Source organism: Dromiciops gliroides, chromosome 4 (assembly GCF_019393635.1).
Source record: "Dromiciops gliroides isolate mDroGli1 chromosome 4, mDroGli1.pri, whole genome shotgun sequence".
Taxonomy (NCBI): domain Eukaryota; kingdom Metazoa; phylum Chordata; class Mammalia; order Microbiotheria; family Microbiotheriidae; genus Dromiciops; species Dromiciops gliroides.
In genome coordinates this window covers 143,152,230-143,173,732 of record NC_057864.1, presented here as the reverse complement: position 1 = coordinate 143,173,732, position 21,503 = coordinate 143,152,230, and the positions used below count along the sequence as shown (strand labels likewise).

Genomic DNA, 21,503 nt, shown 5'->3' with positions numbered 1-21,503 from the left:
ATAGAACTTGAAATCTCTTTAGATCCTTTATTGGCCACAATTTTAAATGAATCCTGAATAATATCTGGTAATGATCAAATATCCTAAGCGTATTAGTGATTGCAAAACACTTAACATTGGGTCTGATATTCATTCTTTCTAGATATGAGACTCTCTGGATCTCAGGCTTATCTCTAAAAATATACATTAACAAAATAGAAAGGAGAGGGTCAGTGACTGACAATACAATTTGTTTTTTGGCGGGGCAATGAGGGTTAAGTGACTTGCCCAGGGTCACACAGCTAGTAAGTGTCAAGTGTCTGAGGTCAGATTTGAACTCAGGTCCTGAATCCAGGGCTGGTGCTTTATCTACTGTGCCACCTAGCTGCCCCTGACAATGCATTTTTTTTTTAAATTAGAAAATTGAAAAAAAATCTCTACAGCTGCTATTGCGCGCGCACACACACACACACACACACACACACACACACACACACCCCTTGTATTTCTTTTGTATATACCTATATGTGTATGTACTCTCTACCCTAATAGAATAAATGCTCTTTAAAGTCAGGGACTATTTCATTTTTGGTTGTTTATCACCAGAACCAAGCACAGTCCCTGGCACATAGTAGGAATTTATTAAGTACTTGTTGATTGATTGATTGGCTCTTCTACTTGCTATCTGTGATATTGAGCAAGATACTTAACCTCTTCTGGGCATCAGTTTCCTGGAATCTGTAAAATGAGGGGATTGGATTAGATCCATTTTTAAGTTCTCTTTTGGACTTAAATCTGTGGGGGTTTTGGCCCTGAGTATTATGCTAGGTGATGAGAATACAAAGATAAATATGACATTACCCCTATTCTCAAGGAACTGAAAGTCTATCCTGTGATTTCATACATGAAAAGTACCTAAATAAGAGAAATAAGGCAAGTGAGATAAGTATAAAAGTATCCAAGGCAAAGTGCCATGGGAAATTTTAGACTAGAGAAGTTTATTTTCCTCTGGGTACGGGGTGGGAAGGGGCTTCAGGAAAGACCTCATAAAGTTGGGCCTGGAAGGGAAAGGAGAGATGTAAACAGGTGGTGGCTATGAGTAATCTAGTCTAGTCTTGGAGATCTCTGTGAGCAAAGCCACAGAGATGGGAGGGAGCAGGATGAGAAGGAATGGGGGAGGCAGGGAGCATATCCAGATGAGCTGGAATACAAAGTATACATGAAGGGGACTAGCTAGGCAAGCTGGAAGTCAACTGAGGAGAGCTTTGAGTGCTAGGTTAGGAGTTGGTGCTTTATTCACCAGTAAATGGGGAATTGCTGCCAGTTTTGGACTAGAGTGAAATAGCAGAATATTATGATGATTGCTCAGGCAGGATTGTGAATATATGGGAGGCAAGGAGACCAATTAAGAGGATTAAAGTGGATGCAGTGGAAGTAAAGAGGATGGAGTGAGCTTATAAGGGAGAAGAAATTGTAGTGGTAGAAATGACATTACTTGGCATTTGATTGGCTTTGTGGCTTAGGAGAATTCTTGCTCAGGTAGAAGTTGGACTAGATGGTCCCAGAGGACCCTTTCAGCTCCATAATTCACAACAGGGAAGAATGAATGATGATCCCAAGTTTCAGACCTTGGTGACTGGGAAGATGACATTAATGGAAGGAGAAGAAATAAAGGGTCAGGTTTGAAGAGGAAGATGGTGTATTTTGTCGTTGTTGAGTCGTTTCAGTCACGTCCAACTCTTTGTGACCCTATTTGAGGTTTTCTTGGCAATGATACTGGAAGGGTTTGCCATTTCCTTCTCCAGCTCATTTTACAAATGAGAAAACTGAGGCAGAAATTAAAGTGACTTGCCCAGGGTCACACAGCTAGTAAGTATGTCAATCCAGATTTGAACTCAGGTCTTTCTCACTGCAGGCCCTGAACTATATCTACTGCACCACCTAGCCGTCTAGGATGTCAGTTATCAAAGAGGTATAGGAAGATAAGGATAGGAAAAATAAAAACAAATTAGATTTGGCAATGAAGTTGGGGCGGGGGGGGAGTAATTAAAGATCAGTACAGAGTTGCTGTGAAGATCAAGTGAGATAAATATTTGAAGCATCTTGCAAATGTTAAAATATTAAGTAATTAATAAAACATTATTATTACAGATTCGTGATTTGCAAATGCAATCTTAGGTTAGGAACCAGGCAGGGCTTCAATTTCTCCCAAAGAAAACAATCTGCTTTAAGGGCCCCAAAGTCAGGAAGATTTTTGTTATTTCAAAATGTGCTATGAGGGGTGAAGAATGAGCCAACAGACAGTTAAATCACATTGAAATAACAACAGCCTGAAATTCCCATGTTGCTTTGGTGACCACTGTTGCACTCACTTAGGTTCAGCGAGAATTTTGAGATCAGGTCAGTGGGAGAATTTGTCTCTACAGAAAGCACACAATAAATTTGGAGTCCTAAAATAAAGAAGCTGACAACCTATAGTTCGCTTGAAGTTTTGCTTTTACATTTTCACTGTGGATAAAATGTTTAGCCCTGAAATACTCAGTCACCTCACAAAATTTGAGCCATCTTTTTGGCCATACAAGGTACTGGTTTTTCAGTACCTCAGGACTCATATTAAAAAATATATATAATATAAAGAATTCCAAAGGATGCCATTAGTTTTTGCTGCTATTGGCCCAGGGCATACTCATGATGTCATTTTTCTCTGTCCTTGCAGGTGATTTTCAAAGCAAAATCAAAATACTCTCCAGAATTACTTAAATACAGGTAAGTACCTTTCTGGAGCTTCTCAACAGTACAAGGTAAAATCAATCTTGGGTTTGTCTTTTTTCCTTTCAGTAAACTTTTTGGTGTTGTTGTTGTTATTTTTGTTTGGTTGGTTTTTTGTTTGTTTGGTTAAGTGACTTGCCCAGGGTCACGCAGCTAGTAAGTGTCAAGCGTCTGAGGCTGAATTTGAACTCAGGTGTTCCTGACTCCAAGGCAGGTGCTCTATCAACTGCACCACCTAACTGCCCCCCTTTCAGTAAACTTTATTTTTTTTTGTGAGGCAATTGGGGTTAAGTGACTTGCCCAGGGTCACATAGCCAGTAAGTATTAAGTGGCTGAGGCCGGATCCAAACTCAGGTCCTCCTGAATCCAGGGCCGGTGCTCTATCCACTGCGCCTCAGTAAACTTTTTAAAAAATGGGCATCTTTTATTCTTACATTTTAAAAAATTCCAAATATGTTCCTACCCCTTCCCTACCTAGTGAGCTTTTTTTGGTATCTGATAAAAACAAAAAGAAAAAAAGTTCAGAAAACCACTATTGATAACAATAGCTGACATTTATATAGCACTTTATGATTTGCAAAATGCTTTACATATATTATCTTGTTTGATACAACAGTCCTATGAAGTAGGTGTTATTTATAGCTTCCTTTTACAGATGAAGAAATTGAGGCTGAGAGCAGGTAAGTGACTGTTTCAAGGTCATGCAGATACTAAGTATCTGAGATAGGTTTTGAATTTAGATCAATTTTGATCCCAAGTCCAGCACTCTACTCACTTACCACTGAGCTGACTCTCCCCTCACACACATCAACAGATTATGATAGTAAATACAATATTCTACCCTGTGGTTCCCACATCTCTACAAAGAGTGGGAGGTACATTTTCTCATCTCTTAGTCAAGGTCAGGGTGGACCATTATGATTACACATCATTCAGTTGCATTTTTTGTTGTTGTTCTTTCCATTTTACTTTATTATATCTATAGTTTTCTAGGTCCTGCTTATTTTATTTGCATCAGTTCAAATATGCTTTCCCCTGCTGCTCTATCATTATTAGTACTTATTAATAAATGCTTGTTGATTGATCTTATGGCATGGTAATTTTTATCTATGTGGTAGAATGTATAAAGCACCTCCCCTTCAATAAGGAAGACTTGAGTTTGAACCTGGCCTCAGACACTTACTAGCTGTGTGACTCTGGGTAAGTCATATAACACTGTCTATATCAATTTTCTCATCTGTAAAATTGGGATAATAATAGCACCTACTATTATTACTGGGCTTTTGTAAGGATAAAATGAGACAGTTTTTTGGGGTTTTTTTGGTGAGGCAATTGGGGTTAAGTGACTTGTCCAGGGTCACACAGCTAGTAAGTGTTAAGTGTCTGAGGCTGGATTTGAACTCAGGTCCTCCTGACTCCAGGGCCGGTGCTCTATCCACTGCGCCACCTATCTGGCCCGAGACAGTATTTTTAAGGCATTTTACAAACCTTAAAAAAATTGTGAATAGTAATTATTGATGTTATTGTTATGTACCACAATGTTTCCATTCCCCAACTGATGGACATCCACTTTATTTCTAACCTTTTGCTCAAACAAAAAGAACTGATATAAATATTTTGTGGGGGGTGTAGGGGCTTTCTTCCTCTGGTTGACCTTTTAGGGGCATGTGCTTAGCAGTGAGATCTCTGGGTTAAAGAGTATGGAGAAAACAGTCACACATTAACTCTTATGTCTGCATTTCTGGTTAACACTTATCAATCATAAACTAAAATTAGCTACCAGAAACAATCCTCACTACATCAATGTTTGACCAAAATTATCAGCATGCCCATCTCCCCGTAGAAGTATGCTCATTTACTTATTATTTACTTGGATTTTCCCAACAAGTATATACTCCTAGGGGCACAAAAAGAGAGAGAGAGAGAGAGAGAGAGAGAGAGAAATGGAGACCCCAGGTCTTTTCCTAACCAGATGAGCAGGAGAATCATGAGCTAAAGTAGGCAGACATTGATCATTAAAGCATTACCCATGAGCCTATTTGGGAGATGCTTTTGGAAGGAGCTATAGAACCTGTCCCCTGAAGACAACATGTGCAGGAATGGATTCTGACTTGGCACTTAGAGCATGAAAATTATTTGGTTTTTTTGGTTTTTTGTTTGCTTTGTTTTTTTAACTCTTGGAGTATCTGGTGCCTTTGTTCAGGAAGAGCAGCCCAGACCTTCATTGCTCTCTCTGAAACTGGTCTTTCCTTTGTTTCCCAGAATTCCACAGCTTTGCTCTAATTCTTTATTTTAAAAAAATTTTTTTTTAATTTTTTTAAATTTTATTTTTTTGTGGGACAATGGGGGTTAAGTGACTTGCCCAGGGTCACACAGCTGGTAAGTGTCAAGTGTCTGAGGCTGGATTTGAACTCAGGTCATCCTGACTCCAGGGCTAGTGCTCTATCCATTGTGCCACCTAGCTGCCCCATCCTCTAATTCTTTTTTTTTGGTGAGACAATTGGGGTTAAGTGACTTGCCCAGGGTCACACAGCTAGTAAGTGTCAAGTGTCTGAGTCCAGATTTGAACTCAGGTACTCCTGAATCCAGGGCCAGTGCTCTATCCACTGCACCACCTAGCTGCCCCCCATGCTCTAACTCTTAAAGCTGTGCTTTCCCAAGATCCTCATAACATATAAAAAGAAGGAAATATAATTTTTAAAATGAGATCATGTATTTAAAGTGCTTTGCAAACCTTAAAATGGCTATATGAATGTGAGCTATTATGATTAATTATTATTTTACCCTTCCCTTCATTTTAGCTGACTACATTAGCAGCCTGTTGGGCATTCATTCATTGATTTGTTTTGTTTTGTTTTTTAGTGAGGCAATTGGGGTTAAGTGACTTGCCCAGGGTCACACAGCTAGTAAGTGTCTGAGGCCGGATTTGAACTCAGGCACTCCTGACTCCAGGGCCGGTGCTCTATCCACTGCGCCACCTAGCTGCCCCCCTTCATTGATTTGTTAAACATTGGTTAAACATCTATGTTGTGGATAGTATTGTGCTAGTCACTTTGGGAGTAAACAAAAAACAACATAAAATGAATCAGGGAGACATTTTAGTCACTCTTCAATCAATGAATGAACATTTATTATATTGTGTGCCAGAAACTATTCTATGTACTATACACACAGAGACAAATAAAACAACTTCTGCCCTCAAGGACTTTACCTTTTATTGAAAGCTATAACATGTCCACAGTTAAGTATGGGCAAAATAAATACTAAATACAAGTAGTTTGGGAGGAGGCACTGGTAGCTAGGGGGTAGGAATTACAAAAGACAATTACAAATTACAAAAAAATGTGGAAGGATGAATTTGAGCTAAGCTTACCCTTATACTTACAAATAAAGTTTATAATTTCATTAATTTCCTTTGGTACCAGTTAATGTGTAATATAAAAATGGTTATTAAGCAGTTGCTGTATTCAGTGTAATCAGTTAGCAAGCTTTATTAAGTGCTTGCTATATGTGTCAAGCATTGTGCTAAGCCCTGGGGATAAAAAAAAAGGCAAAAACCTTCAGAAAAACAAAAGAGCCTCTCATGCCCCCAAGGAGCGAATGGAGGATACAGCATGCATATAACTATGTGCATACTGGATATATTCGGTGAAAATGGAAGGTAAGATTAAAGAGAAGGCACTGGAGAAGGAGGGACCTGGAAGGACCTTCTATAGTAGGTAGGATTTGAGCTGGGTCTTGAAGAAAACTTTAGAAGTTAGAAGGAAAGGTGGGGATGAAGAGCATTCCAGGCATGCAAAAGCATGGAGGTAGGAGATGGGGTGTCATGTTAAAGGAAGAGCAAGTAGGAGATAGGAAGGCTAAATAAATAGACCTGGAAATCATCCGCAGGGAGATCATTGAATTCGTGGGAACTAATGAAGTCACCAAGTCTTAATATAGAGGGGAAAGAGGATAGGGCCTAGGTCATAGCCTTGAGGTACATTCATGATTACTGGGTGTGAGCTGGATGAAGATCTAAGCAGAGGAGCATCAGACATGCAGTAGGAGGAGAGCCAGATGAGAGCAGTGCCAAGAAAACCTACAGAGAAAAAGTGGCCAGGAGGAGAATATGACTGACAAGGTCAAAGTCCATCGAGGTCAAGAAAGATGAGGATGAAGAAAAGGCCATTAGATTTGGTTATTAAGAAGTCATAACTCTTGGGGGCAGCTAGGTGGTGCAGTGAATAAAGCACTGGCCCTGGATTCAAGAGGATCTGAGTTCAAATATGGCCTCAGACACTTGACACTTACTAGCTGTGTGACCCTGGGCAAGTGACTTAACCCTAATTGCCCTGGGGGGGGGGAGTCATAACTCTTATAGGGCATAGAGATAGGGACCGATTTCATTGGCATAGGGAACTTCCAGGTGAGGTAACTCTTTCTACCTACTACCTCTCCCATGTCTAGCCTTATAGAGTTGCTTAGGCCACTGAGTGGTTCAGTGTCTTGTCCAGGGTCATAGAGTCAATAAATATGAGAGGTAGTTCTTAAGCCCAAGTTTTCTTGACTCTAAGACTGGCTCTCCATCCATTATACCACTCTGCTTCACAAATTGTTATTCAATGATAAATAAATATGGCAGGTGGGTGGCACAGTGGATAGAGTACCAGGCCTGGAGGGAGGATGATTTGAGTTCAAATCCAGCCTCAGACACTTACTACCTGTGTGACCCTGGACAAGTCACTTAACCCTATTTGTCTCAGTTTCTTTATCTGTAAAATGAGCTAGAAAAGGAAATGGCAAACTATTCCAGTATCTTTGCCAAGAAAACCCCAAATGGGATCCTGGAGAATTGGACATGACTGAAGTGACTAAACAACAACAAAAAATAATTGCTAGTATTTATGTCAGGTTTATGCAAAATGCTTTATGTAGATTATCTCATTTGATCCTCACAACAATCTTGTGAAGTAAGTGGTATTATTCAACCCCATTTTTATAAATGAGATCACTGAAGCTGAGGCTGGAGAGGTTGTGACTTGCCCAGGGTCGCACAACTAGTAAGTGTCTGAAAAAGGGTTTAAGCTCAGGTCTTCCTGACTCCAAGTCCAACACTCTATGTCCTGTATCTCTTTGGGCTGCCTGTGGTAAGTACTTTATAGTTAATGAAGCATAATCCTATGTGAGGTTCAGAGGGGGATATCATTATCAATGGGAGTTCAGGGAAATCTTCCTGGAAGAGGTAGCTTTGATTTCAGGGACATTTAGCAAGTGAAGAAAAGGATAGACATATCTAGGCCTAGAAAGAAGCATAGAGGTTTTTTTCAGTGTGTATTCAGGGATCTAAAAAAAAATTTAAATTTAAATCTAATTTGGACAGAATGTAGAGTGCATGGAGAGGAATATGAGTAAATGAGACAAGGTTGGAAGGTTAGGAAGAAGGTCCCAGGTTGTGGACGGCTTCGAATGCCAAGTGGAGGAGTTTCAACTTTACTCTGGGATCACTGAAGATTTTTTGCTATAGCAGTGTCATGACCAGATCTCTACATGAGAGACATCATTTTGGCAGGGACATGAAGAACAGACTGGAGAGGAAGAGAATGTACCCAGGAAAAATGTTTGAACAATTTCAGTAATCCAAGTGTGGTGGTAACAAAGGCCTGCAAGGGAGGATGAAGGAGGGCAAAAGAAGAACTGAGAGGAAGGGATAGATGAGAGAGATGTTGAATAACCTAAACCTACAGTGAGAGCAAAATCAATAAAACCAACATCTTTTCCTCCCAGCTCACTGAAATGCTCGTAGACCAAAATAGCACTGTTTGTGCTAATAAGCCCAAGTGACTCATCAGTCTCCTCTTTGGAAATTAGCAAGCTCATATTCAATTACAGCCACCATAAGCAGCAGATTTTCTTTGAATTTTTTTTTAATCTGTGTTTCTTTTCATATTGTTTAGCTATTTTTTAGTTGTGTCTAACTCTTCATGACCCCATTTGGGAATTTCTTGGCAGAGATGCTGGAATGGTTTGACATTTCCTTCTCCAATTCATTTGATAGATGAAGAAACTGAGGTAAACAAGGTTAAGTGACTTGCCCAGGGTCACACAGCTAATAAATGTCTAAGGTCAGATTTCCTTACTCCAGGCCTGGCACTCTTTATACAATGTGCCACCTAGTTGCTCAGTTTCCCTTTCATGTACCTACAATAATTTATTTAGACCCTAATCAGGAGGATACATTATCTAGGGAGTCAGTAGGGGAAAAAAAAAAAACAGATTCAAGCAAAAAATGAGTGGTAGTGGAGAGGGAAAATGAAAGAAAGATATTGCTGATACCCTGGCTAATTCATGAAAAAGAGTTTATATCTGGCATTATTAGATTATAACTGGGGTAGTTGGTTCTTCTGAAATAGTGAGTTAGTCATAGGAAGAGTCTGTCAACTGGGAAGATTCACTCCTGCTTTGGTCAGGAGCACAGAAGTAAAGGTGTTCCTTAACTTTGAGGGATAAGTTAGCTGTGCTAGACTAGTTAAAATCCCAGTTGCAGGGAAGTGTTTGTGGAAAAGCAAAATGGAGCTAGATGTTGGAATGGAGAGGATCGAGCCTGACAAGGTGAGAAGTTTCTAGAAGCCAGGAGATGAAGGTGGATTGGGGTGGGGGAAGTTAGAGTTGTTATGATCCAATAACATGCAAGCCAAGTATAAGGCTAACTGAAGAGTTCTTCATGTTCATTCATATCCTTAAACTCATCCATTCCGCTCCCCTACCATTTCTTTAAACTAGGCACAAGGATGGATGTTTTGTCATGATTTACTCCTGGCCATGCTTTGATATGTTACCCTTGAAATAAATACAGTAGCTTGTCCAATTTAATCAACATTCAATTTAAATGGAACAAATGCATTAGTCTGGAAGTGTTTGAAGCTCTCCAAGCTGGCCCTATAGCAATTTCTGTGTTCCTGAAAAGGTAATTTATGTACAGGCCAGGCAGTATATCCTCATTTTTTACTTAATTCCTTTTTTTTTTTTATTAAGTGCATCTGTTCAGAATGTTGGAATCTGTGCCAATTTAATTAAGCTTTTCTCCTCCTAAATTTTTTCTTTCTAATCTCTTCAGTTTGGAAAAAGCCATGCTCACAGGCGTTGGATAGGATTGCCTAACAGAGCTTTGTTTCAGGTGTTTTCAACGATTTTTCAAATGTCTCCCTTTCAGGATAATCAACAATACCTTGGGCTAGGTTCTGCTTTTTCTTTTTCTTTAGGAAAGGCATGTTATTCAGAGAGAAATGTAGCTTGACTGTTTAGAAGTCATCCTTTACACTTCAGCCACCAAGTGTGACTTTGAGAAAGCTGCTTTGGATCTCTTTTTCTATAAGTAATTTTAAAATCCAATTTTCTTTCTAAAAAAAGGGTCATTTATCTGTCTGTGGTGAGTTGTGACATCCTTCTCCATCTCCCTCAGCAAAATTGTTAGAGGAAAAGATGAGCTTACATGTTCCCATTGTTAGAACCAAAATCAGGTTTGGCTTGGCTTTATTTTGCTTTTCCCTTAAGAACCAGGGTTGCTGGCATGTAGAACAAAACAAAACAAAAATACCCCAACGCAAGTATATTTCCTTTGGTCATAAATTAAACAAAGATGGTCAGTTTTGAAACTGACTTAAGGAGTCATAAATGTCAGCTTACTCTTTATGGCTTCACTGACGACATGCTAGTACATAGTTCCTAGATTGGGCCAGTATTGGTCAAACCCAAGGAACTGTGTTGGTTCTGGACCCAAGTGACTCAGTATGAACAAAGAACAAAGAAGGAAGGGCAATTACTACTGTTAATAATTGATTGTCTGGAGTGTGCTCATTCTATGTTACAGTAAAGATAGGAGGCTGCCTTTTCTCTCAAGAATAAAATACCCTTGGGGCAGCTAGGTGGCGAAGTGGATAAAGCACCAGCCCTGGATTCAGGAGGACTTCAGTTCAAATCTGGCCTCAGACTCTTGACACTTTCCCTTTTATCCTGTTGACATATTAAATTGATAGCAAAAGTCATCTACACTGGCTGCCCCTCCTGACCCACCTCAGTGCAGATCTTACCTCCATCAAACTACTTCTCTCGATGGTCCCCAGTGACCAGATCTAGTGGCCCTTTTCAGTCTTCATCCTATTTGACTTCCCTGAAGCATCTGATGCTACCAGCCCTTTGCTTCTTATACTTTGTCCTCCCTAGACTTCTGAGACACTGTACTGTCCCGATTTTCCTTTTACCTCTTTGGCTGCTCCTTTTCTGTCTTCACTAGTTTATCTTGCTCCTTCTACCACCTGAATATGAGCATCCCCTGAGACCATTGCCTTTTTGCCTTCTTTTGTCACTCTGCACTCTCTTTCTTGGGGATCTCATCCTCTCTCACAGTTTGTTTTCTCCTCTGCAGTGATAATTTGAAGAACTGTATCTCCAGCCTGACCCTTCTCAGTGTTCCAAACTTGTATTTTTAAAATTTTCTTATTTTTAAATTGTGAACCTAACAATCATAAATAAACATGTACATTTCAGCTTACAGAAAAGAATGAAAAAGAGGATTACATAAGAAAATAAAAATAAGTAAACCTCTGTTACATACACTTAAAAAAATTATATTAAAGTCACCATCAAAGTAACAAAATTACCCTGTTTATGTCCTCTTCCAAACATCATTTTAGTTTCTTCTACCTATTTTCTAGACTTATTTTTTTTCTCCTAGACTGATTTTCAACTGCCTTCTTAACCTCTCTCCCTGGATGTCCTGTCAACACCTCCAACTCAGCATGTCCAAAACCAAATTTAATCTTTCTTTCTTCCAAATCAGCTTTTCCTCCTAACTTCTCTTCTCAATTAATGGCTTGTCCTAGTCATATAGTCTGGAAATATCCACCATCTTTGATTCCTCCCACTCCTTCATCTCCTCATTTCCAATAAGTTGCCAAATCCTAATTAGTTTTAACTCTTCAGCCTTCTTCTTTCTTCTCCTAGTTCATGTTCACATTACTTTTGTTGTTTTTTGTTTGTTTGTTTTTATGGGGCAGTGAGGGTTAAGTGACTTGCCCAGGATCACACAGCTAATAAGTGTCAAGTGTCTGAGGCCAGATTTGAACTTGGATCCTCTTGAATCCAGGGCCGGTGCTTTATCCACTGGGCCACCTAGCTGCGCCCCCCCCCCCACATTACTTTTGATTTGGATTATTGCTATAGCTTCCTAATGGCCTCCAGACTCTCACTGGTCCAATTCCATACTAGGGAGACATAATAGGAATTCTGACACCTAGAGCAACCATAGTGGATGGCCAGGTAGGAAGGATCCCTTAAGGAAGGACAAGAAGGCTATTGCCAGAGGAGAGATCAAGGAAGGGCTAAGTTAAGGAGGAACACAGAGGGAATTCAATAACTCCTTTAGAGCAATTCTCAATCTGGGAACCATTGACCTTCAAGAGTCCATGAACATGGATGGGTAAAAAGTACATTATTATTTTCACTATCCTCCAACTGAACAGTAGCATTGACTTCAATTATGAATGTTGTGGCCTTTTGGGGGTATACTTTTTGTCTTTTGCTTTGAGGAAATTCCCAAATTAACCAGATTTTAGGACTAAACAGCAGTTTCTCCCAGTCTCACCCCTCAACCCACAGCATAACTCATTTGCATTGCAGGCAGGATGACTGGCAGTGTTGGCAAGCCATGGGAAGTAGTGTTTATTGCAAACCAGACATGCTGTAGCTGGCTCATGGCTTAGGCTCATTTAATTGATTTTTAAACAGCATTCATGATGAGACTTATCCTTCCAGAATAAAAAGCCCAGATTATTTTCTTTCCAAAGGCCGGTTCAGGTTACAGTGGGCTCCATAAAAGCATTTGTGCAGGCAGTGAGCTCACTTTTTGTATTGAGACAATGAGGGTGATTCATGAGCTCGACCCAGGGCTTCTAGATGTTTCCAGCTTACATTCTTTACTAAAGTGTACTGTGTCACTAAAACACATTTGGAAATAGTGCTTTCAGGACATGGGCTTTCAACAGGTCTCCAAAAGCATGGCACTCCTCATCCTACCACTGACATGGATAGTTATCTCTGGACATCAGGGTGTATGCTTCAGTTGTGTTAGATCTTCATCCACTATCCCTGAAATCATTCAGTGCCTCACACAGTACCTGATGCATAAGAGGCACTTAATAAATTATTGGGGGAAATTGATTGATCTTGCCATTGTATCTTCAATCACATAGCAGTCATTGGGGAACCAAATACAATGACTAGAACCCATCCTATTTGCAAGAATCTTACCTTCTAACTGAGGAGAGTTAAAGGAGAGTACAGAATATGAATATAACCAGAATAACTCTAAAGAGAATAAATAAATACAAAGTAGTTAAATCCAAGGTAGCTTGGGAAGGAGGATGCTGAGCAGTTGGGAGGATCAAAAAAGGTTTTATTTCGACCTGCAGTTACCCATACCTGCATTCTCTGTTTGCTAAAATACTTCCCATCCTGGAAGGCTGAGTTGAATTGGCATCTCCTCCTCGAAACTTTTCTCTGGGTAGTAGTGCTGAGTTTGGAGCCAGAGGACCTGGCTCTTCCACCTACTGACTCTTGGACTTTCAGCAAGTCACTTTAATATCTCTGGGCCTCAGTTTCCTCAACTGTAAAATGAGGGAGTTTTACTCAATGATCTTGAAGGTCCATTGATCCCTAAATCTGAGATCCTATCATCTCCTGAATGCCTCTCTCCCTGACTCATTCATACTATTTTGTATGCAATTACCTTCTCTTACTAGCTACATGACCATGGGCAACTCACTTAAAATGAAGATAATAATACCTACCACCTACTTCATAGGGTCGTTGTGAGGATCAAATGAAATGATATCTATAAAGTGCTTTGAAAACCTTAAGGCATGCTAGAAATGCTAGTCATCATCATCGTTGTTGTTGTTGTTTTAGTTATGTCTCTGACTTAGCCCTCTTTCTATTCCTAGTACAGGGTCTTGTGTGTAATAGCTTAAGTCATGTTTGTTGAATTACATGCATTAAACTTGGCATGCTAGGTCTGAATAGCATGTGGAGGAAGTGAAAATGATAGGATCCATGTCATCCAAGTACTAACAACACACAACAACAACCAGAGAGAGTGTGGCTCAGTTCTGGGTCTAAGGAACACACCAGCCCACAGGCAGCTGTTCAGATATTGAAGAAACATAAATACTTTGTATTAAGCATAAACAAAGGGTAAATTATTTTGCAGGGAGATGAGGAAAGAGAAAATTGTGATTTTTGACAAGGCAATCAATGGGCATTTATTATGTGTCTACTATGTGCCGGGCACCGGGATACAAAGAAAAAATGAAATATTCTCCTTCCTCAAAGAATTTCTATTTTGTTGGGAGAAATGATATGCATATTTAAGCATATACAAAATAAGTATAAGGTAGTTTTGAGAGGGGTGGTCTTGGGGGATCTTGGGAAGATTAGGAAAGCTTTAAATAGAAGGAAGCGCTTGGGCTGAGTCCTGAATGAAAGTAAGAAGTAAAGGATTCTGGGACGGAGAGGTAAGGAGGGAGGAGGGAGAATGTGAACAGTAAGAATGTAAATTCTTGGAGGTCAGGGATGGTTTCATTTTTGTCTGTATCCTCAGCACCTAGCACAAACCTATGCTTTAAATGTTTGTTGAGTTAAGTTGAGTTGATTAGGCAGGATTGAATTAGGGGAGAATCCATTGCATCTTTCCCAGGAAATGCTACATAGGAGTGCATATTCCACTCACACTGTACAGCCTAACATAGTAGCGAGGCTTAGTAGATGTTTAGTAAGAGCTTATTGATTGTGGTCATCTAAAAGACAACTCAGGAATAGAGGAGACTATTGGAAGCAATCAAGGCGGGTCTATGGTAAGTACTAGGGATACAGAAAAAGATAAAAGTAAGTCCCTGCCCTCAAGGAGCTCACAATCTAACAAGGGAGAGAACATGCAAATAACTATGTACAGACAAGCTATATACAGGAAATATATAAAGAAGGCATGAAATAAGCATGAAGCACCTTCTATGTGTCAGGTACTGTGCTAAATTCTTTATAAATATTATTTTAAATCATTCTTACAACAGCCCTGGAAGGGAGGGGCTATTATTATCCTCATCTTACAGTTGAAGGAACAGAGGCAGACCAAAGTTAAATGACTTACCCAGGGTAACACAGTTAAGTAAATATCTGAATCTGGATTTGAACTCAGATCTTCCTGACTCCAGACCCAGAGTTCTATCCACTGCTCCACTTTGCTGCCTCTAAATGTCTCTATAAATACACTACTGACTGACTACAAGCATGGGGCAAGGAAGTTTCTAGTATGAAAATAATCCAGGTATAGACCATTTCAGGAAAGGTTAGGAAACATTCAAGAAGGTTAAGGGGCAGCCCCAGAACAGAGGCAGCCTGCCCCAAGAAGGGCAAGGTCTCCCAATCAAAGAGGTTCTGTGGACCATCATACAAGGTCAGTGATAAGGTCTCGGTGCCCATTGATGTGAGCACTAAAGGAGATGGAAGATTGATGCACACAGAGATGGCAGAGCTGGAAAGGACCCCAGGGGCCATTTTAGTTTTAAAGCATTATGCCACTCTCAGAATAGGTTACTCCAATGAAGCCCTACTCCAGTGTCCAGTGACCCTGAGCTCTCAAAGAACATGCCAACCTACCAAATCATGAAAGATTTCAAACTGATGTCCCAAGTTTTGCTTTTTTTTTTTTAATGGAGTTTACCATCTTACTTTCTAACTTTTTGTTCCTTAATTTTGGGTTGCTTCCTCACAAGAAAGGAGAAGATCTAGTTGGCATGATGCAATGTATATCTAGCAAACAGAAGCATTGTTTGAGCCTGTGGGCTAGGTGACGCAAGCAATCGCTTTAGGATCTGAGTCACAAGTGCCTGAAAAGCCTCTAATTCTTTTCGATCTCTCCAGTTTATGGTAGTTTTGTATCCAGGCACGATTCTTCAGTTCTCTCTTTGCCCTAGAGGAAGCCCAGCTCTTGGATTTCTGCCCATGCTACTCCATTTGATGACATGGCTGTCAATTTTTTTCAGGAATAGACTTCCCTAAGGATTCAATCTGAAGCCACTTATTATGTATCAAATATGATCAGCATGCTATTCATTTTGAGGTTATAATTACAATGATAATATTAATGTTAATTTTTAAACTTGACATCCAAAGAATCTCCAAGATCATTTTGCTGTTCAAGTATGAATGTGTGGTTGACCAGCAAGATGTTTTAATTGAATGTGCATCAATCAACAAGTAATATGTTAAATTATTATTAAAAGAAAAGTATGTTTATAAGAAGAAAAATACAATTCCTTTTTTTGTTATTGTCTGAAAGTCATTCGTTCTAGTTGTTGATTTATTTGTCATCAAGAGAGTGTTTAACCTATAAGAGAGCTGACAAATGTGCAGAATATTTATTTGGTGAAATTATGGTTGATCGTATTTGTATTTGTCACAGTTATAAAATATCTGTATTTAGAGATGCATACCATTTAGATTTGTGGCTGTGAATTTGCAACTCAAATTTATTTCTACTAATTGTCAAATCCATGATTCCTAATCGACAAATCATAACACCATTGTATGTTTGTGTTAAAAACACCTTTATACCCCTATCTCCTTTAGTTCTCAAAACAACTCTGGGAGCCAGGCAGGGATTATTATACCTCTTTTTAGATAAGAGAACTGAGGCACTAAGAGAGTATGTGATTTACCTGAATGTATATAACAATTTAGTGGTAGAGCCAGGCCTAGAATTCACATCTACTGACTCCTAGTGGTGTATACTTTCTGTCCAGTTTACTAGAGATCAGGCAGCTGGGTGGCACACTGGATAGAACACTTGCCCTGAAGTTGGGAGGATCTGAGTTCAAATCTCACCTCAGATACTTACTAGCTGTATGACCCTGGGCAAGGCACTTAAACCCTTAAACATCCGGGGCCATCTCTAGTAGTCCTGATATATCTTGTCCCCAGATAGCTCTGGAGGAAAGAGTGAGGTTAGTGAACTTGCGCAACCCTCAGTTAAATCCAATTCCCTGCAAGTCATGACATCATCTTGATGGTCCTCTTTGAGACAAACAACAACTAGAGATCATCAATCAATTAACAAGTCATTTGTTGAACATCTATTATGGGTCAGGCATTGTGCTAGGTTGGCACTAGGGATACAAAGACAAAAAATAAGTCCCTGCCCTCAAAGAGCTTACCTTCTATCAGAGGAGATTAGCATCAAAGTAATTGACAAAAGATCTGGATACCTCCTTTGTACTTATCACTTCCTGCCTTGTAATTATATATTTTTTTTGTTTGTCTTATTTTCTCCCTTCATTTCCACTCCCTCCTCCAGCCCTCCCCTATGAGTGGAACATTTCATCTTTGTAACCCCTAGGCCTTGTACATAGTAGGTTCCTAATCAGTGTTTGCTAAATTGAAGTTGAATTCCATAAAAATAGAATATGCTATTATAGAGTGTTTTTTTTCTTTTTTTGGTGGGGGCAATGAGGGTTAAGTGACTTGCCCAGGGGCACACAGCTAGTAAGTGTCAAGTGTCTGAGGCTGGATTTGAACTCAGGTACTCCTGAATCCAGGGCTTTATCCACTGCACCACCTAGCTGCCCCCAGAGTGCTTTCATCTTGAACTATCAGAGACTTTAGAATCCCCATCCAGTGATGGGCATTAGCTTTATCTTTTGACAAATGAAAAAAGTGGGACCCAGAAAAATTGGTGAAAGTTATATTTTATTAGAGCCACTGTTTTCAATCAGCCTAATAGTGGGCTCATATCTCCAGCTTTATAAGGAACTCCTACAACAACTGTATAGATGTGTTACCTTTCAAACTTTCCCACTGTTTTGTAAAGTCATTACCTGGAAAGTCAAGTTTATAGATTAAACCCTGGCTAGTGTAAGAACATCATTCCTTATACCCAACTACTACTTTCTATTTACAAAAGCTGAAAGTAAAAAATGAAAAACTTCAAAAGAAGCTAAGCTTCCCAGGAGCTATTTGGAAAGCTTTCATAAGCTTTGATTTTTCTAGGCATTCAAGAGCAAAATAGAACCCAACCCTTCAGAGCAGCTGCAGGAATTCCCTGGAGGAGAGGATCCAAGATGGCAGCTACTACTTTCTGGTAGAAGGCCAACAGGCACCACAAAACCCTTTTTGTTTGACCTGGGGATTTTTATTAGATGTGGCCAGTGATAATATTAGGCTCTGAATTTACCCACGGACTTTCTTTAAAGTGCTCAGAGAACATTGTCTAATTCCTCCTAGAAAGAATAAACCTTATTTCAGGATCATATATAAAATGCTCTGGTTAGTGTTCAAAGTCCTTCATAATCTACCCCCTCAACACACACACACACACACACACACACACACACACACACACACACAAAGTCTTTCCTAGTGTTCTTACATCTTAATCCCCATCATGTACTCTTCAATTCAGTGACATGGACCTCCTTGCTGTTCCATGAATAAGATACTTCATTTCTCAGCTCTGGGCATTTCCTCTGACTCTCTCCATGCCTGAAACACTCTCCTTCTTCATCTCCCCCTACTGGCTTTGTTGACTTGCAGCAAGTGTCAGCTAAAATCCTGTCTTTTATAAGAAGCCCCTCTTAACTCTAGTGTCTTCCTTCTCTCTGATTACTTCCCATTCATCCTGTACATAGCTTGTTTGTACATATGTGTTTGTTGTATCTCCCATCAGATTGTGAACTCCTTGAGAGAAAGGACTCTCTTTTGCCTCTTTTTTGTATACCCTGTGGTTAGCATAATGCCTGGTACTTAGTAGGCATTCAATAAATGTATATCGACTGACTAAAATCCCAGCTCTGATACTTATTTACATGACTGTGAGCAAGTCATTTAATATCTTTGTTTTTTCATTTTTAAAATTGGCATAGTGCACTCAAAGCTCTCTTTGAGCTCCCTTCCAGCTCTGAAACTGTGAACCTATAATCACATGTCCCCAATTCAGCTTATTATCTTTGTTTTTATTTATTTTGTTTTTGTTTTTGTTTTTTTGGTGGGGCAATGAGGGTTAAGTGGTCACACAGCTAGTAAGTGTCAAGTGTCTAAGGTCAGATTTGAACTCAGGTCCTCCTGAATCCATGGCTGGTGCTGTGCCCACTGCACCACCTAGCTGCTCCCCAGCTTATTATCTTTCCCCCAAAAGCTCTTCTTCCTTTGGACTCTATCTCTTTTTCAATGTGTGAGATTCAAAATTGGATATACGGAGCATTAAACTCCCCCTTTTAACTTTTCCCATATATATAGATATATATAGATATAGATATCTCCCAGAATACTAAGAAAAAGAAGCCTCTGAGCTTTAATCTGTGAGGGATTAGCTTTTATTTTTATTTATTTATTTATTTATTTATTTTAGTGAGGCAATTGGGGTTAAGTGACTTGCCCAGGATCACACAGCTAGTAAGTTTTAAGTGTCTGAGGCTGGATTTGAACTCAGGTACTCCTGACTCCAGGGCCAGTGCTCTATCCACTGCACCACCTAGCTGCCCCGGGATTAGTTTTTATTGCTTGGGAATTAGACAACAAAAGGTGATACCAATTAGGGAAATAGGGAAGTAGAAATACAGATGAATGACCTTAGATCTAAACTTAGTCTATTTTCCTTTATAAAACTCACCGAATCCCAAACTACCCACCAGGCTGAGAACCAGCACACCCAAAGTTGAACACTAGCCACGTGTTTCTCAACTCCTCTCACCCATGCGCACCGCCACGGCTAAGTTTAGCAGCCAAAGAATGCCAACTTCTGATATATATCTTTACCACAAATAATTTTTACCACAAGTGGTAAAACATTAATTTAGTCTCAGGCTTTGGTGTTGTTCTTGACTGCTCGAGGGCATGGATTGTTTTTTGTTTTGTCTTTGTATCCACAATACCTAGCACAGTTCTTGGTATATGGCATGTGCTTAATAAAGACTGGTTGGATTGGACTATTATCTCTTCTTCACTTTATTTTTTGTTGTTATGGGGAATCAACATGGTGCAGGGGAAAGAATGATGAACTTGCACCTTATTTTGAATCCCACCTACTCCTCATATGACCTTGGACTACTGGGCCTCATTTTCATCAAGTATGAAATGAAGGGATTGATTTAGGGAACCTCTAAGGCTACTTCCCCAGCTATAGTGCCATAGTTCACTAAATCCATTGGCAATTAGGTTGTTGGTGGCAGACTTGGAATCAGGAAAACCCAAGTTCAAACACTGTCTCAGAGATTTCTTAGCTGTGGTCACATGATCGCTCAGCCCCAGTTCCCTCATCTGTAAAGTAGGGATAATAATCATACCTACCTCCCAGGGCTGCTGTGAGGATCAAACAAGATAATGTACATAAGGCATTTGCCAACCATAAAGAACTATATAAATATTAGCTATTATTTATTTCTGTAATATCTCTTACCTATCCTGACCTTTCTATTCCATTGCCACACCCCCAGTATAGACTCTCATTATGACCTTACTGGACTATTTTAATAACCTAATAAATTTCACCCCCTCCCTCCACCTTCCCATATAATTTTCTCTTTTCCTTTCCAGGCTATCCTTCACAGTAGATCTTCCTTATACATTGATCAGATCCTTTATTTTAAAAAAAAAATCTCAAGTGCCTTCTATTATCTGCCGAATAAAGTCCATTCTCTTTAGCTGAGTCTTCAAGTCTTTCTACAATCTGATGCCACCATATTTTCTAGTTTTATATAATCATAAGGGCAGCTAGGTGGCACAATGGGTAGAGTGCCAGGCCTGGAGTAAGGTAGATTCATCTTCCTGAGTTTAAATCCAGCCTCAGACACCTCAGACACTTCCTATCTCTGTGTGACCCTGCACAAGTCATTTAACCCTGTTTGCCTCAGTTTCCTCATCTGTAAAATAAGCTGGAGAAGAAAATGGCAAACCACTCCAGTAACTTTGCTAAGAAAACCCCAAATGAGGTCATGGAGAGTCAGCCATGACTGGAAAACAATGAAACAACAACAAAAACATAATAAATTAGAATAATCATATAATAATCTTATGTAATAATAAAACATAATAATAATGTACAATAATGATGTTGATAATAGCTAGCATTTATAAAGAGTTTTATAGTTTGCAAAATACCTTACAAATGTATTTATACCATATATATGTGTGTGTGTATGTGTGTGTATGTGTGTGTGTGTGTGTGTGTGTGTATATATATATATACACTCCCTTCTACACATTCTGTACTACCACTAAAACAGATGATTTTCTTCTTAGTTGTCACATGCTTTGCTATTCCCATGCCCCTGTTCTTCATGCTTCTCATACTTAGGAATCTTTTTCCCCCCAGAAAGGCTTTGTGTTATAGTGACTTAGAGTCAGGAAGATTTGGATTCAAATCTTACCCATCCCAGACACTGAGTAGCTGTAAGACTCAGGGCGAGTCATTTAATCTCTCCAAGCCTCAATTTTTGTCTGTCAAAGGGAAATAATAATAGCACTTCTCTCATAGGGATTTTGTAAGATTCGAATGAGATGCACATGTAAAGTGCTTTGCAACCTAAAATAGTACGCAGTTGTGAACTACTGTTATCTTCCTTCCCCTCCATACCTATTAAATTTCTGCCCATCCTTTAAGATCCATCCCAAGTGCCACCTCATCTGTGCTACTAGCTTCCTTGATTCCTCTGATCACTAAGGACCTTTCA

General features: G+C 39.5%; 1 protein-coding gene across 1 annotated transcript in view; it reads left to right on the top strand.

Annotated features, from left to right (window-relative positions):
* Positions 1–21,503, top strand: part of GPR137B (G protein-coupled receptor 137B) — a 94,382-nt gene that overhangs the window by 47,084 nt on the left and 25,795 nt on the right. Inside the window, exon 2 of the mRNA XM_044005376.1 lies at positions 2,696–2,745. Within this exon, the coding sequence (XP_043861311.1) occupies positions 2,696–2,745 (50 nt within the window). The remainder of the gene's footprint in view (positions 1–2,695; positions 2,746–21,503) is intronic.